Raw genomic sequence first — 17,191 nt, forward strand, 5'->3', positions numbered from 1 at the left:
CTCTCTCTTTCTTATTTCTCGAATGTTCTTGGTTTTTTTTTTTCTTCTTTCTTTATAGATACGAGAATGGCGAGGAGGAACACTGTTTGGAATTGTGGAATAGGGACGGTAAAGGGTTAAAATGGAACGACAGCCCTTGCAGCTTCGAAACTTTCTTCGTCTGTGAAGTGCAGTGAAAGAGGGAGAGAGAGAGAGAGATGGGGTCGTTGTAACATGGGCGACAACCCACACACTCGTTCCCTATACACGGATAATACAAACGCACACACGCGCACACACATAGACGCAAGATCTAAAGGGTAAGAAGGACGAGTACGATAGACGTCGAAAGAGAATAAAGCGAGAAGTCCGTCAGACCAATTTTCAAACCTCGTTCGAGCCAGCCCAGTGCCAAAGGTTTTCCGACGAATGTAACCCTTCATCGATCACTTTGGTTTCGTTTACGCTTACGCGACGCGCCACATTCGGATGGAAGGAGAAGAGTCGAAGTATAAGGGAATGAATCGGAATTTGTTGGCTACTACTGGAGTCGAAGAGAACGTACGGATAAGAAAAGAGTTTCCGAATTGACTGAAAAAGAAAAAAAGCAAGAAAGCAGTATTTTATTGTCGACGTCATGCAGGATAGTTCTTACCGTGTGTTTCTGTGTGTGCATCGATCTGTGTGTGTGTGTGTGTGTGTGTGTGTGATCTATGTGCGTGCAAGCTCGTTGTTTTTTCTTTTCTTTTTGTTTTTTTGTCTTTCCGTTTTCTTTTTTTTTTTTTTTTTATTTCCTTTCTTTTTTTTTCTTATTTTTTTTTTTTTTTTTTTTTTTTTTTTATTTTTTTTTATCTTTTTTTTTAAATGACATGTAATGTTATTTTATTGACTTTACTTTCTCGTATGAAGAGACAGCAAGGGGACATTAACAAGCGCGTCCTTTGTTAAATTAAGAGGAAGGAAGAAGAAACTAGTAGTACGCGAGAGCGCGGTCGTGCCCGCTCGTCGTTTGATGTTTTAACGAATTATAGAGTTATAATTAAAGAGATTAATTTAAGCCAGGAGCAAAGTTTCCTGGACATAAAGCGATACGTCATCACTATTATATTATTATACGACTTTTAGATATCCTACATACCGCTTTTTCCTATTGTTTTTAATTAATTACCAAATTAGTTAATTAACGAGAGATATTCGAAAGGATAGATGGTTATTCTTTCAGGAAGAGAACACGCTAGGAAGCGTGTTGTATGTACATATTAAATAGAAACGTACGAATGGATAGATACTTGGTTTAAAAAGCATTGCTTTTGCCTTTCACCTTATCCAAGTTATATATACCTATGTATTTACATATGCATGGCGCATAGACGGATACATATGTATGGTACATAGACGAGCTCGTTCGAATGTAGCAAATAAAATCCAGACTTAATGACAAAACAATAATGGCCGCTTTGAAAGCTCGAATTTTAGCCATCTCTCGCGGTCCACGGATGAGTTGAAAAAAATATTACGCGAGTAACGTTATTCTATATTTTCAGAGCGTACTAACGAACGAGATGGAAAGAGAAAGAGAGCGTGGGAAGCCGAACGAGTTGGCGAATAAAATAAAATACAAGGCGAGCTCCTGCAAATGCACGCTCGTTGTATTTTCATAGAAGCACGAGTTGTAAATTAAAGGATCGCTCTATAAGCTCCAACTGAAAGAGTAACGGTTCTTTTTGTTTGTTTTTTTTTCTTTCTTTCTTTCTTTCTTTCTTTCTTTCTTTCTTTCTTTCTTTCTTTCTTTCTTTCTTCCTTCCTTCCTTCCTTCCTTCCTTCCTTCCTTCCTTCCTTCCTTTCTCTCTTTCTTTCTTTTCTCTTTTTTTTAACTCGAATATTGAAAATTTTCAAGCATTCTCTTTTACTCTTTTAATCATTGTGCAATGGTGGTATCCATCGATGATCAAAAAATGAACAGAGTCGACGTGCGGTCGTATCTAATTGAAGAAGTTCGCTGGTTCTCTTTGTTTTTTGCTCGTCACGTCGTAGCTCTCGTACTTTCGGCTTTTGGGTAAGAAGCCGAAACGTCGGAAAAGTTAGAGAAAAAGAATTCTGGGAAGAAGAAACGTAACGAAATTTGGCGCCCTATAAAAATGGAAACACGAAAACGAGTTTGGATGTGTGTTACGTCGACGCGAGGAAAGTCTCCTGTCTCTCCGTCGCTTTTGCTACTTCCCCACTCGACGACCGGATTGACAGAACCAATTAGTGGTTCTGTCGATTTTTCGCTCTTCCACGAGACAATGCACTAGGGAGAGGTACTGAACCGAAGAGAGCGAGAGGAGAAAGAAAAGGAAAAAAAAGTTCGATATTAACGAGAGTTCCGTTCTCTATCTGTCTGTTTCGCGTTAACAAATGTTACAAAGAATTATTCAAGATTTTTTCCAAAATCCTCTTAACAATTATCTCAATAATAATTTTTCATCGGCGTAGATAGAAAGATTCGGCGAATTTTATTTATTACGCAATAAACGCGATTTTATTAAAGATACAGGTGCACTTTCATAAGACTCGTAAAGTATATCAAAAACGGAGAGAGAAACTAGAATGTGCTGGGAGTTTACCCTTTTTTATGCTCGCACGACTCGACTGCAATTTCGAAGGCACGAAATCTTTCGCACATGTCGTTTGCCGACTTTTTCCCTACTCCAGCCCCTCTCTCTCTTTCTCTCTCTCTCTCTCTCTCTCTCTCTCTCTCTCTCTCTCATCGGATTACTGCGAGGTTCCTGCATTGAATACCACGACATGAAGGAAAGAAAATTCAACTCGAATCTCTCTGGACATTTTCTCCTGATGTGCACTTAAAAAGATTTAACGCGAGCGTACGGACGCGTCTGTTTAACCTACCTTAATCCCTTCGTTTCGCTTGAGATCGTCGAACAAACGACCCGTCGATCATTCTCTTTTCGCATAGATTATACGTTTCCGCGACATTTAAGACAAACGAAAAATTTTCTCCCTTTCTCTTTCTCAACTCTTTATCTCTATTTTTTTCTTCAATGTTCTAACACCGATATCTCTTAATTTTTTATTTCGTTAGAAGGAATATCGAGAGAAGAAATACAAATGTTTTTTATCGTTCCATCGTTTGAAAAGACAACCTCCATAAGAAGGAGAGAGAGAGAGAGAGAGAAAGGTCTTTGATAGACAGCATATCGAACATAATAACATGATACGGTTGAAACATCTTCCATTATTAACCATCCCATCGAAATTGCTATTTCAATTGGAAGTTTGAATTAGTGCCGGTACGATACACAGGTTATATTAGTCTGCTATTAGGGATATAAAACGACATCTGGGATATTGCGTTGATAAGGTAGCACCGGTAATTTTACTCGTCGATAAAGGAAAGTAGAAATTTGTTACAACGAAAATCGATAAAGTCAAGCAACCGTTGATAAGGTCGTTTCTGATAAAAAAAAAGAATCGTCGTAGAATCGATTGGTCGAGCATATGGAGGATTAGTCGATTTGCGTTCATTTCGCGTTATAATTGAAATAAAAGGAGACAACGCTGTAGGTATACAAAACAACAATGTTTTATTTGAAACAACATATAATTACGTGCCATGTATGTTCCTTATTAAGCCTTTATCGTTCGCACATTCCGCGAAAGTGCATCGATCAACGGAGTACGTATGTAGAAATAATATATTTTTCGTTCGAGTCGCTATCTTTCATCGTCCTTTTTTTTTTACATCCTCTCTTCTTTATCTTTCCCTCTTTATCTTCATCCTCGTCCTCTTCTTCATCTTTTTCTTTCAATCCGAATCAAAAAGCAATCCACGAACGATGCCTTACACCACCACCGATCACACTTGATATCAACGATGCTTATATTATTTCTTAACAAATGGCGCGCCTTTACGCTTATTTTGCTCGGCGATCATTTTTTTTGTTCTCTCTCTTTTTCCTCTTTATTCTCTTGAATCGAGGGAAGCGAGGAAGAAGGTGGATGGGACAACATCCAGTCGAGGGATAGTCAACAATGTTCCCTGGCTTTTTCTTTCTTTTTTTTTTTCGCTCGCGCTATTCTAATACATTCCTATGATTTCTCTCATTCTTTTAGTTTTTCTATGTCATCGGCTCGATAAAAAGAAGAAGCAGACGACGAGGACGAAAAGTTATCGGTCGGAAGATAGCTCCCATGTTTTATTTTTTTTCTCCCTTTTTCTTTTCCTTTTTTTCTTTTTTTTTTCCTTTTTTCTCTTTTTGTTCGTAATTTTTCCTTTCTCGTTCATTTATGTACAAGTTAGACAAACACTCACACGCATACGCATATACATACACACACATACGCACGAGATATAGACTTTTTGTTACACATATTCATACGATATCTCTCTAAATCGCGGATGTCACAGCAACGTTTAGTTGGCACAAAGTCTCAAGTTTACTACACGACGATTCCTCGTTAAGATGACGCGAGCTGCGGTACTCTGCAATCTTTATTCTTTTATCCATCTGTAGAATGTATATGTAATGTATGTATGTATGTATGTATATATATATATATATATGTATGTATGTATGTATATATATATATATTGTATTTATAATATTGACACATATGAATTTACATATAACATATAAGAAATGTCGAATAGAGTAAGATCAAACAAGGACAAAGACACACTCCAGTGGGACAGAGGAAAGACGAATAGAAAGCCACGACTCTTTTATTGGAAAAATGATGTATCTTCGTAGTCGCGAGAAAAAAGAGAGAGAGAGAGAGAGAGCGCGACCCGTTCCGGTTTCTTCGTTGTATCATATCGATTCTCCCACGATTTTTTGTTTTTCTATTTTTCACGCGTAAAATACAAAGGACAACGTCGAGCGATAATAAATCAATCTGAGAACAATTTCACTGGACGAATGAACGATCGCGTTGATATGACTTCTTTCTTCTTCTTTGAATTCTCAATAAAATTTCCATCGATCACATTGTAATATTTCATGGAACATTGGATAGATGTCACGATTGGAAGAGTCGTCTTTTGGCCGTAACTGGAATAAGAAGAGGATCAATCGGAAAATCCTTTTCCGTAGAGGAAGGAAGGAAGGAAGAAAGGAAGGAAGAAAGAAAGAAAAAAAAAAGAAAGAAAGAAAGAAAGAAAAAGACTTCCTCGAAGATTCCTATTGTTTACGTAGATACGATTACGTACACGTAAACGAAGTATAATCATGGTCAGGTATTTTAACAAATTCTTAACGAACGATTTCTGTTTGGATAAGTGCGCGCACGTATCTCTTATCCTTCCAAATTTCGCAATCAATATCGCTTATCAAGTGACTATGTACGTTCTATGATGAATGAGAGAAAAAATATGTGTATATATATATATATATATATAAGGTAAGCGAAGAAAAATTAGATCGATATGGATAACAAGTACGTATCGTTGGATAGATAGATCGATCGATCGATCGATGGATAGAAAGTGGCTCAATTGTGTTTGCACGATATGCGTGGGTTTACGCGCGCGCGTGTGTGTGTGTGTGTGTATGCGTGTACATGTGCGGGTGTTTTCTCTTGGCAGAAAAAATTAGGCAGTGTCTAAGAGAGTTCGTACAATGGCCGTGTCGTTCTATGATCGATCGATCGATCGATCTATCCTTGCGAGAAGAGAGAAAGAAGATTTAAGTGTTTAATAAGGAAATACAGAGGAACAATGGTGTTTCGGGTTAAAAGGTGCGAGCTTTCGTCTATATGTATACGAGTGTGTCCGTGATTATTTTTATGTTAACGTTTCCGGCTCCTAACGTATAGTTTCCTTCTTATTATATATTTTCCTTAAACTTACGGGATAATTAGCGTAGCTTTTATAGTTTAGACTTTAGAGACGGCTTATTTCGTACTCCGCGACGACGAGATAATTTATCGCGTGATCGAGTTTCCTCGCTTAACAACGTAACACTTCCTTTTATCTTTAACAATAACAGTAACAACGTGTTCTAAGATTGTTATTTGGGATAGGTCTTAGGCGCCAACCTCCCATTTGCGCACACTTTTAATTTACTTTACTATATTTTATTCCTTCTTTTTCTTTTTTTTTTCTTTTCTCTCTTTCAATCATATTTATTCGTATCGTATATATTACCTAATCTAAAAATCCGGAGAACTTAACTCGCGACGATCGACGTCGCTGCTTTCTTCTCGTTTCTTTCGAGAAGGAAAATCGTAGAAAATTATTGTTTAACATTTCCCATTCGTTTCCGCTTCCGCTTTGTGTTCACGGGGCGCATTCGATCCGAGGATCAGCGGCGTCGAACGGGAGAGACGTCTCTTGCCGGCAATTATGCAACGCTTGGAAAGTAGAAAAATCTAGTGAAAGCGCCTTGGAAATATTCAAGTCTCCGTTGCGTCATGTGGAACGCAACGATCGCACTTTATTTTTTCTCCCTAACGAAACGTCCCGTTGATTAATCTGTCGCCATTCCTAATCTCTTCCTCTTTTCAAACGGTGACGCTTATTTCGTAAATTTTTCATTTCTGTTTTTCCTTTTCTTTTTTTTTTCCTCCACTCGAACCATCCACGAACGTTCATTTTCATCCTTCGTTTTACATCGACATGCCTGCGCTTCGTCTCATCGGGATATTTTATTTCAATAGCATACACGTAAATCCCACTTTTTTTTATTTAAGATCATTAATTATTATGTACGCGTAAACGTACATCTTGTATATATATATATATATATATATATATATATATATGTATATATATATATATATATATATATAGTTATCTTTTGCAAAAATGTTCGGAGCGTCAGGACGTCGAAGCGAATTCTACTTGTGGCTCTTTGATATGGTCTAAAAAATATGACGATCTTTTACAAATTATATCTCGAAATTGGTATCTCAGGCACAAAATTACGCATTAGAAAATATTTCCTCTCGTCGGGGTTATACATCGAACGATCTCTAATCTCTTCTATCTCTTAATTCCTTTTACAAGTCTACGTTGTCTTACGAAAACTCTGTCATCGTCTTGTTACTTTTCTTTCTTTTTTTTTCTTTGTTAGTCTTTCTGGACAATTTTCAAATATTCGTCAAACGACGCCTGACACTCCACGACGAGGTAGTAACCTCTTTTCTTTTCTATTTCTCTTATACATTACTGCTTTTTTTTTCTTTTTCTTTTTGACTTTACATATCGTTACATATATATGTGTGTGTGTGTGTGTGTGTGTGTGTAGCGTATTATTTTTTTCATCGAGCATTATTACGTCCTCAAAGTAAAGTTTTTTTAGAATATCTCATTTTTGTCCACGGTACGTCGTCTTTAATTTGTTGCTCATCTTTCTCTTTTACGTGGAAATAACCTATATATATAGCGTAAATACGCACGTATATGTATATCCTTATATGTATAATAATTATATCGATGCGCGTACAATGTAACGTTAACCGACAAACATGTTTTTTTTTCCTTTTTTTTTTCTTCTTTTTTTCCTTTTTTTTTCTTTTTTTTTCTTTTTTTCTTTTTTTGTTCTTTTTTTTCTTTTTTTTTTTTTTTTTTTTTTTTTTTTTTTTGTATTATTTCACTCGCAGATATATCCGGTCTAAATCTCGTAGGGTAACACATAGATTCACATCTTTTCTGGGATAGCTACTCCTTTTTTTTACCGGGTAGCGTTCTTACAGCCTCGTCGTCTTTTTCTTTGTACGTGAATTGGATGTACGTATACATTTATACATATATATATATATATATGTATACGTGTATGTATGTATGTATGTATGTATGTACGTTTTTTTTGTTTTACGTTTTATTTACTTGTCGTGTGTGCCATGGTCGGTCACGAGTTTATACAAAGTTTAAAATAGCCCTTCTTAAAAATGAGAAGAACTCGATAACTATCTATTGCATTGTTGGTGCCCGATTGTGTTTTGCCCTAATAATAATAATATTAATTAATTTTAGTTCCCTACACAACATTAAATAGCTCGGTACAACCCTCGTGATAATAGTTCTCTCTCTTAATGCTTTGCCCACCACCACACGAAAGGACAATGAAAATCGAAGAATAATTTCGTTGCGCTTTTACAATATGACTTTTTTCCCTTGTATCTAATTTCTTTTTCCTTTTTTCTTTCTCTTTCCTTCTTTTCTCTATCTCTTACGTTTGTTTGGCTTTTCCTTTTCTTCATATTTGCTCGCAGACAAAACCCGTGGTGCAAAGGTGGTACCGTCGTGTTCATACGATTTGTAGGCACAAATTGAATTTAGAAAGGACCGAGAAAAAAGTCGCGTACGTTTAAATGGTACGTTATAGAATGTATGTACTTATATATATATATATATATATATATATATATATATATATATATATATTTTTTTTTTTTTATTCTTTTCCATTTTTTTTCACATGTTTTACTCGTGAATCTCACAATTTACTCTCACTACTTTTCCTTTTTTTTCAACCTCTTCATTTTTTCGTGGAAATTCATTCTCCATGTGGAAGAGAGAAAACGAGAAAGGATACGGAAGGAGATTTTAATAGTAAGGAAAAATATTAAATATTATATATAATATATATGACGTATAGAAAGAGAGAGAGAGAGGGGGGGAAGGGAAGAAAAAATGAGAGGTTAAGGATGGATCTCCGTTATCGTTCTTTATTGGCGAAATACGACGAGTCGATTAGGCATTGAACGGTGTCAAATATCATCGTCATTGTCGTTCTCTTTTCCATATTCGTCTTTTTTTCGTTGATTAAGGAAAAAATGTTGCAAAATTCAGACTCCTTCTTTAAGGGAAAGGATTGAGATTTTTGAAATTGTTCATTCGTCGCGTCGTATCACGTCATCGATAAAATATCCTTTAGGAGATACGAAAGAACTCGTCGTCCGTGATTCCGAAAGGGCAAAGAAGCAATTCGATGCTCGTGGATTCGACGGAATATCTTTCTTTTTTTTTCCTTTTTCTTTTTCTTTTTCTTTCTTTTCTTTTCTTCCTTCTTTTTTTTTTTTTTTTTCTTTTTCATCAGAAGAACAAGTGTCTCCCGGCTGTTTGGCTTCTTTTAATGTCTGGGCGATGAAGGCCGTACCTGTTACGATCACAGAACTGTTTCCATTTCTGCAATTTCCGTTCTTACCCCTTCCGTGCCCGGAATTCTAAAGAAAGAAGAAAAAGAAAAAAAACCAGGAAGATTAAACAGCAAAATGAGAAGGAGTAAAAAGGTTTAATGAAAAATAGAAAATAAGAGATAAAAATATTCTTGACGAACCTATAAATCTCCGTCGGTAAAAAGGTTTCCGCGTACTCGGTGCTTACTACGTGATTAATGCTCATGTCTCTTGGCCTTGCGACCTCCACCGCATCGATGAATCTGTTAGCGAATAAAAAGATGACAAAATTAACAATAATCGTAAAACGGGGATATATCGAACGTATGTATATTTTCTTTCCTTTTTTCTTATTTTCCTTCTTACTTTCTTTCCGAGGTTCGCTTTGGCACACACACGCATATACACAAATTGCACGCTCCAACGAACGACGATACATTTTTGATCCATTTGACGAATAAACGATACAAAATGGACCTCTTTTATGAACGTCGATTCGTTAATTACTATCTTCCATTTCGAATTTTTCATCTTTAACTGGCATGCCTCATGCTTTCGAGCACATCGAAGTGTAAAGTATATATAGTTTCGTAATAAAGTACGAAACGAATAGAAGTATGTATATATATATACATATATTTTGTGTGTGTGTGTGTGTGTATATATGAGATAAAATTCAAATGCGTATATGCACAAGATCTAATCTACAAGCAAAGCGACTAATCTACGATCGGGCTTCTTTTTTTTTTTTCTTATCTTCACTTACAATCTGCACGCGTCGTTCGAGTCTCGGAGGATGCGTTGGAATCGCGCGTTGTAATTGATCGTTAAAAAATAAACTGGCTTTTTTCTTTCGATCGCATTCATCGAATGTTGAATGATAAGAGGTAGCCCGCGAACATTTTCGTGACGCACGTCCGAGACTCGTCGTCGTTGGTAACGTAGGAACTGTCCTTATCGATTTTCGGTTTTGCGACAAAAACAGTGATCGCGAAGGAATAAACAATAATGGAAAAAGAAGAGAAAAAAAAAGAACTTTCGCGGAGCGTTCCTACGTCACTTTACGTCCTTAGGTTTTTTTCTTTTCTTTCTTTCTTTCTTTTTTTTTTCAATCTTTTAGGTCGTTTGCATATTTCTTTTCGTTTTTTTTTTTTTTTTTTTTTTTTGTCGTAGCGGACTTACGAATCGAAGTATGGCGGTAGCGGATGCGGCGCTTCGACCGTCAATGGTTCCGGATGTCGATGCCGGTCCGAACTTTGAAAGCATCCTCGCCACCAGGCCAGACTTCCGGTTTTCCTCCTTTAAAAAAGCCGACGTGCCAGGATATGTGCCAGGATATTGCGCCAGATCTCTTTCCATCATCATCAGTGAAATAGATCGCATCTCCTCGTCGATTCCTTTACAATATCTTTGACTATCGTGTTGCGACATCACGTTAAGTTTGATTCGATAAAAGTTTCTCTCGCGAATCCGAACCCGATCTATGCGAGATAAGTCTGTATGCGTTCTCTCAATCCTTCTTATCGTCAATTCGATTTTATCGATCTATCGGCCGTTCGAAGAATACTTCAAACGCGAATTCTCTCTATCGATATAGAAAAGGAAAAATACGAACGCGAGTAGAGAAACGATTCGACGGCCAACACGGATAACCTCGATTCTTTTCGAAAACTATCCGCGTAAGGAAAGTTTTTAAATTGCAAGTAGAAAAGTTTTTCCTTTCCATTATATTTCACACTACCGTTTACCGCCGTCTTCTCCGTCCTCCTTCCATCATCCCTCAAAGAAGTGTTTTCAAGCTGATTCTTTTTCTATCTCATTGTTTCATCGACTACATCGAACTGAATACTCGAGTTCTATTAGTTCTCGCAAAAGTGAAAAAAGGTTTGGAACTGACACGTCGCGATGCGTTCATCCGTCGAGAACCATGAGCGATGAAATTTGACGAAGAAGATCGCGTTATTCGGGATAGTTGCTTGAAAAATTTAATGGTACGATTGGTTCCCTGCTCTCTTTTTATTCTTTTTCATTTTTTTTTTCTTTTGCTTTTTTCTTTGTAATATTTTCCTCTTTTCCTTTAAGCAGACAACGAGAACTTTTCCTATTATTTCTCGAACGAAATCTTTAAAGCCACACGTTTCTTTATGTATTTCGAGCAAGTACGATAAAGATATGTGTAAGTATATACATATGTAAATACTTAAAGAAAATCGAAGGTATTGGAAAAGACGCGCGTGCATGCTGGTGCGAGCAAAGTATTGAGCAGAATAGTGAGGCGAGAGTAAAATATACATTTTAATTTTTTTTGTTTTCTTTTAACTCTCGGGCTAGAAACAATGTGGAGTCAATTTTACTGTGATATTACATGCGTAAATGATAGATAATATACGGGGATTGAATTTTGCTTTACGATCAAATATGTACGGATAGAGATTGATTCGAAGAATTGAAAATGAATAGAAAAAGCATTAAGAGCAAAGACTCGATGTACTGTCGATAAAATAAAAAGCCTTCAAATATCACTCTGCAAAAAAAACATATTGTATATAGTACGTTAGAAAGCAAAGAAAAAAGAAGAGAAAAGTAAACGTCGATTGACCTTTCGATTACACGTACGTATGGAATATAAGTAGTAAGATTATACTAGGAAACGTAGGAAATATTAAAATCTAAAGGGGAAAGGGATAGGATTAGGATAAAAACGAAAAGGTTAAAAGAAGATAAAAAGAAAGGTCAATCGATCGTTGAATGAAAGGAGGAATTTTGCGGGATTCGACAGCGAAAGCTTTTGTCCGAAGTGCGATCGGAAAAGTGGTGCTTCCTGAACTATAACCAAGCAGGGGGCCGGAAAGGGTTGGATAGTAAAGAGAGATAAATGGAAAGGGAAAGAAAGAGAGAGCGACGGATCGAAGCGGAACAAAGCATAGCAAAGATCTACTCTCGACTCGTTCGTTGGGAGAGTCCTTGCTCGATCGCAATGCAAATACTCGATATGGGTAACTGCCGAGTGGATTTTCCTTCTTAAGATAGACGGAGTAAGATAGAAATAGATAGATTGATAGAGAGAGAGAGAGAGAGAGAGAGAGAGAGAGAGAGAGAGAATCGAGTTAGGTAAAACTAGATGATAGGAACGTAAGACGTACTTGGTCTGACTGGGCTTTATTCCGTGAGCTTCGAGATCCTTCTCGAGCTGTCGTATCCTGATCCTGGCCATGTCCAACTCATGCTTCACTTTCCATAAGTGAGTATCGCAAATTGGATCTCTGCATCTGTGATGTCTCAGTATATCCTGGGCCTCGTAGACCGCACCGCGAAAGGTCAAAGATTTTCCCATGCTCTTCGAAATAAAATTCATTTTGATTAAATCAGTTCTCGTTCTTTCTCTCTTTATTTCTTTTAAACGCGCGCTTACGTTCAAGAAATATAAATAGATTTAATGTTAAATGAAAAGGGAGAAGAAGAAATTACCAAGCTGAAAAGAGCGCAGCATCCACCGCCGTCGCTCTTTGCCAAGTGTTGTCTCACGTATTTAAAATATAGATGTTCGAGAAGAAGGAAGACGGCTGCGAGAAGAATTCCCATCATTAACAATAGGAAAGCGCTTAAAAATTGTTCGAGCGCCAAAGGGTCGCTACTTTTTTGAACCTCTTTTCCCGGTTTGCACGTGCCCGTCATCCAGAAACGTCTCAAACGTTCGAGATCACCTATCGTCGTCGATCACACAGATATAATCATTGAGAAAATTATAGTTTAAGTTCTGTACTATATATCATAGGTCCTTACCGTTGTCCCGATAATCGAGCAAACGTTTGTTGAACATTTGCAAATATTTGGAATTTCTAGAAAAGGCTAAACCGTATCCCGTCATGGCGTACCAAGATCCAACCGTGAGAAGCCTGCAATCTTCGTCTTGAGCGACCAAATAGTCGAGGACGGTTCCGTCGTATATGAATGCATCCATTTCACTGCGCGACAAAAAATACTTCAACATATCTGTCAGACGTATTCAATAGGAAAATAACGAAGGCCGCGAAAAAGTTTCGCGAAAGTTTGACAAATCGATCTTCAATTAACTCGCACAGCAGCAAGATTTCTTCTTTTGTTTTTTTCTTTTTTTCTTTTTTATCTCTTTCGATTTAGGAAAGTCTCGAGAACGTCGAAAATTTATACGACGATGGCACTTACCCGCTGATGACAGCCTCGATTCCCTCGGCCACGCTGCTCTTATTAAAGCCCCTCATGTAAGAGTGCATATCCTTAAAGTATTTAGCCAGTGTGCTGTCGGTGTGACTCCAAGGTATAGTGCCAAATTTGAACATGGGCTTGTGCGACCACGGTTTGGCCAGTCGATGATCGTCGACACCGGTGAACTCGTGAAATTCCTCCCTCGTTATCATGAAGGCAGCCAAGTTGGCAGTGTAAATGGCGAGGAAGACCACGGCGAATAACGCCCAAACGTTCGTCATGAATCTGTTTGCGTAATTGCGTTCATTTCATCGGCCAAACGACCGAAGGGATTTCGATTATTTGTAGTTTCACGAACCTGGCTGTAAATCCTCTCGGAGAATCGATATGGACGGCTGCTTGGAACAGTACCGCCCAGACCAACCAGTAAGTGCGGCAAAACGAAAAGCGATGATTCGGCGATGGATTTTTCTACATATCGAAAAGACGAAAAAGAGAATCTTTCATTCGTGCGAATTTGCTTCACGAGGGGCAAAAAACGGAGAGAGAAAGAGAGAGAGAGAGAGAGACACGTTAAAAAAGGCATATTTCTATTAGCTATTAGCATTTACGGTAAAAGTAATACAAATAATAATAATAATAATAATAATAATAATAATAATAATAATAATAATAATAAGAATAAGAATAATAATAAGAATGGTCGTGATATCGAGCGTGTATCGTGTACATGCAAAAAGAAACGAGGACGCATAATCATACAGACAAAGGCCGATTCTAAGTATATACGAGTTAGACGAGATCGGCGGCGTGAGTCACATCGATGTGCGAAAGGACGAAGATGTAGAGGAGCAAGAGAGAGAGAGAGAGAGAGAGAGAGAGAGAGAGAGAGAGAGTTCGTGCGAAGGGGCGAAGATAAAAAAAATATATGTATAATAATTAATAAGAGTAATAAGAAGCAAAAATAAAAGGTACCAGTTTCTGCGGAGCGACTGAAGGCTTTACCTTCATGTCGAAACCGGACGGTGATAACCACTCGAAAAAGAGTATCATTACCGTCGCGGTGTGAATCGCGACGATTCCCACCAACATCCAGGAAGCCGTGTCGAATGGCTCTGAAAGTATATGTTTCTTTTTCTTTTCCTTTTTTCTTTTCTTTTTTTTTTTTTCTTCTTCTTCTTCTTGAAATCATAATTACGAAGATAAAGAAATGTAATCTGCGTTATACTGTACGTATAATTAGAGATCGGTAGATTGCGATATTAAAAATGAAGAAAAGCATTGCGAATAGAGGATGAACTCACCCAAAAAAGCTGTGGGTGATATTATTCCAGTTCGTTTTGCAACAACGATGGCTATTCCGGTTTCCATGTAAGGAACGGTAAAATCCACGACTGCCTCTCTTTCAGAATTTATCATCAAGGACGTCATTACCATGTCGGTCTTCCGGTTAACCAAATCCGCTATAAGGCCATTCCACTTTCCGTTCTGAAGGAAAATAGAAAGTGATCGAAAATGAAAAATGATCTGGTCGTCGATGCCGTCAGCGTCGATCTTTTCTTCTAAAGTGTTTTCTACCTCGAGTGTACCCCATTTCCCGTCCTCCACTCTAGCCAACTCGTACGTGAAGCCTATTTCTTCCGAAAATTTTTGCAGTAGATCGATGCAAAATCCGCTGCAGCATTGATAAAAACTTTCGTTTTTTTGAGCCGACTGAATGTCCATCCTGAAACGAGCCAAATTTATCCTGATATAAAGATGCAAATGCACGTAAATATACTTTGCAAAATTCATAATCGATATTACGTCAATTTTTATAATTGAACTTGTATTTGTAAAACTAACGCTCATTTGTAAATTGATTACAAAGTAATAGCGTTCGTGCGTACATGACGTGCAACATAACGAAACTTCCCGCATAACTTTATAATGAATGTAATAATTTTATTATAAATGATTTATTTCAAACGATTCTTTCTCTCAACGACGAACTTCAAAGAAAAAGGAAAAAAAAGAAGAATGCAATTTATCATGCATCTAATTAACGCACTAATTAACGACAAGATTTATCTTTCATTCTTCAAAATTATTGACGACTTTGTTTGTACGATTAATATCGGAATTACTCTCTTGAGCAAGAGGTTGAAAAAAGAGAAAGTAGAAAAAGTTATTCGCTCGTAAATAATTTGTTGCAAAGCGCTTAATGAATCTCGCTATATCTGTGTGCATACATAAGTAGGTAGTTACTTATAAGTAAAGTAGTAGAAGCCATTACTCGTAGTAAAACGCGCGATAACGTGGAAGAAAAGTATATGGCAGTCGTATTTTAAAAGGATGAAGGAAAAGAAGGGATAGGGAGGAAAAAGGGGCGATTTAAAGCTTACATTTGCATCGGTAGTATCGCTCGAATTACACAGACGCATTGGCGAAACACTGGCCGTAACCAAGATAGACGGGTGAAGATCCATACCGACGCTTATTGCTGCTCGTAGAACGTTCATAAATAAAAAGGAAATGCTCGAATGCGAGAAAAATGCGCCATTTTACTAAATGCTGAAAACTTATATCGGGAAATGCAATAAATTTCGCGCACGATACTCCAGCAGGAGAACTTGGAGTACTCGAGAATAGAGAGACCGAGAGAGAGAGAGAGAGAGAGAAGCAAAAATTAATTCATTAATAAATCGAGCATGAAACATCGTAAAAGAATCAATGGTATAATTCGACTGATAAAGAAGTACTTTAATTTCATAGTTATCAATAATATAATCCATGGTAAAAGGAATATTTATATATCGTGCGTCAGGGTACCTTTTTTTCTTTTACAAAGCTCCTTTAAACGAAGGATTCGCGACAAAGCGGATAAATTTGTTGAGGATTTTCCGAAGATGCATTCTATTTCGCGCAGATAGGGAAACCATTTACTTTTCCATTCCAAGAAAAAGAGAAGAGAAATAGAAAGGAAAAGTACGGATAAAGGTTTTGGTCTTGTAGGTTAATGTACGAGGATGATATCGGTTAACGTGTATCCCTTAAACGCGTTTGGGGAACCTTCTCTTTGCCATGCGGATTACTCGCTTGGGGTTACGTCCCCTAACTTTCAGACAAGACAACCGCTGATTCCCGTAGGATACCACTTATTTCGAAAAAGCTAAGAAGGAAAGAGCGGAGAGAAAATAAAAATGTTCGCTTGGCCTTTCCGTAAATCTTTTTCTTTTTTTTTTCCCCTTTCTGTTTTCTAACGAAAAAAATGTAGAAAAAAACGTCGCTTCGACGTTCGATTTTCTTTGAGCAAAGGCTAGTTCCTTTGTTCTCATCTCTCTCTCTCTCTCTCTCTCTCTCTCTCTCTCTCTCTCCGCCCACCCCTCTTCATTCCTCCGTCTGAGATGATAACGAGCTTCGAAGAATCTTTCGAGGCTCGTTACATAGAACCGCTAAAAGCCGGAAATAGTTTGAAGTTAGAATACGAGAAGAGGATCTTTTGAAGGAACAAAGACTCGCGAGATTCTTCCGGTGATTCCGCGACATAGAAAACTATTCTTCATAATCGCGATAAATCTTGCTTTTGCGTTAAAACGAACGTAAAATAATTTTCGCACGTAACATTTTCTCGTCGTAACTTTGAAAGAGCTTCGAGAGAGCACATATCCGTCTTTCTCATAAATACATATGTATTTATGTAATATATAATACCAACGTACGTTATAAATTCTAACAGAAGGTAAAAGTGCATAACGTTGTTTTGATGAGAATATTTGCACTCGTTTAGAATTTGAACAAACGAAAGGTAAGCGTTAAAATTGGCTCGCCCCGAGAAAGATTAAATGACGTGGAGTCAATGTATAACAAACTAAAAGATAACAAACCGTTCGCGCGTTCTCGTTTAACAAAAAAAAAAAAAAAA

The 17,191-nt window shown here is 37.3% G+C and overlaps 2 protein-coding genes across 15 annotated transcripts in view; one reads left to right on the forward strand and one right to left on the reverse strand.

Annotated features, from left to right (window-relative positions):
* LOC118441722 (uncharacterized) overlaps nt 1–777 on the forward strand; it is a 77,295-nt gene extending 76,518 nt beyond the window's left edge. For 3 of the 4 annotated variants that reach the window (XM_035866501.2, XM_085656949.1, XM_085656948.1), the window contains one exon: nt 59–776. In XM_035866501.2, coding sequence (XP_035722394.1) covers nt 59–176 — 118 coding nt within the window. In that variant the 3' untranslated portion in view covers nt 177–776. Of the gene's footprint in view, nt 1–58 lie in introns of all 4 variants that reach the window. The other variant, XM_035866500.2, reaches the window with a different exon arrangement.
* A 2,705-nt stretch (nt 778–3,482) lies between these two features.
* Nucleotides 3,483–17,191, reverse strand: part of Nmdar2 (glutamate ionotropic receptor NMDA type subunit 2) — a 65,107-nt gene continuing 51,398 nt past the window's right edge. For 3 of the 11 annotated variants that reach the window (XM_035866468.2, XM_035866466.2, XM_035866464.2), the window contains exons 9-19: nt 14,866–15,013; nt 14,592–14,775; nt 14,263–14,402; nt 13,646–13,758; nt 13,288–13,572; nt 12,886–13,067; nt 12,571–12,806; nt 12,246–12,439; nt 10,285–10,401; nt 9,264–9,365; nt 7,644–9,150 (exon numbers count right to left, since the gene is read on the reverse strand). In XM_035866468.2, coding sequence (XP_035722361.1) covers nt 9,093–9,150; nt 9,264–9,365; nt 10,285–10,401; nt 12,246–12,439; nt 12,571–12,806; nt 12,886–13,067; nt 13,288–13,572; nt 13,646–13,758; nt 14,263–14,402; nt 14,592–14,775; nt 14,866–15,013 — 1,759 coding nt within the window. In that variant the 3' untranslated portion in view covers nt 7,644–9,092. Of the gene's footprint in view, nt 4,491–4,531; nt 5,034–7,643; nt 9,151–9,263; nt 9,366–10,284; nt 11,627–12,245; nt 12,440–12,570; nt 12,807–12,885; nt 13,068–13,287; nt 13,573–13,645; nt 13,759–14,262; nt 14,403–14,591; nt 14,776–14,865; nt 15,014–17,191 lie in introns of those variants that run through there. The other 8 variants (XM_085657282.1, XM_035866469.2, XM_035866472.2 and 5 more) reach the window with 8 other exon arrangements.

This window comes from Vespa mandarinia, chromosome 5 (genome assembly GCF_050613455.1).
Source record: "Vespa mandarinia isolate Hongniang chromosome 5, ASM5061345v1, whole genome shotgun sequence".
NCBI classification, from domain to species: Eukaryota; Metazoa; Arthropoda; class Insecta; order Hymenoptera; family Vespidae; genus Vespa; species Vespa mandarinia.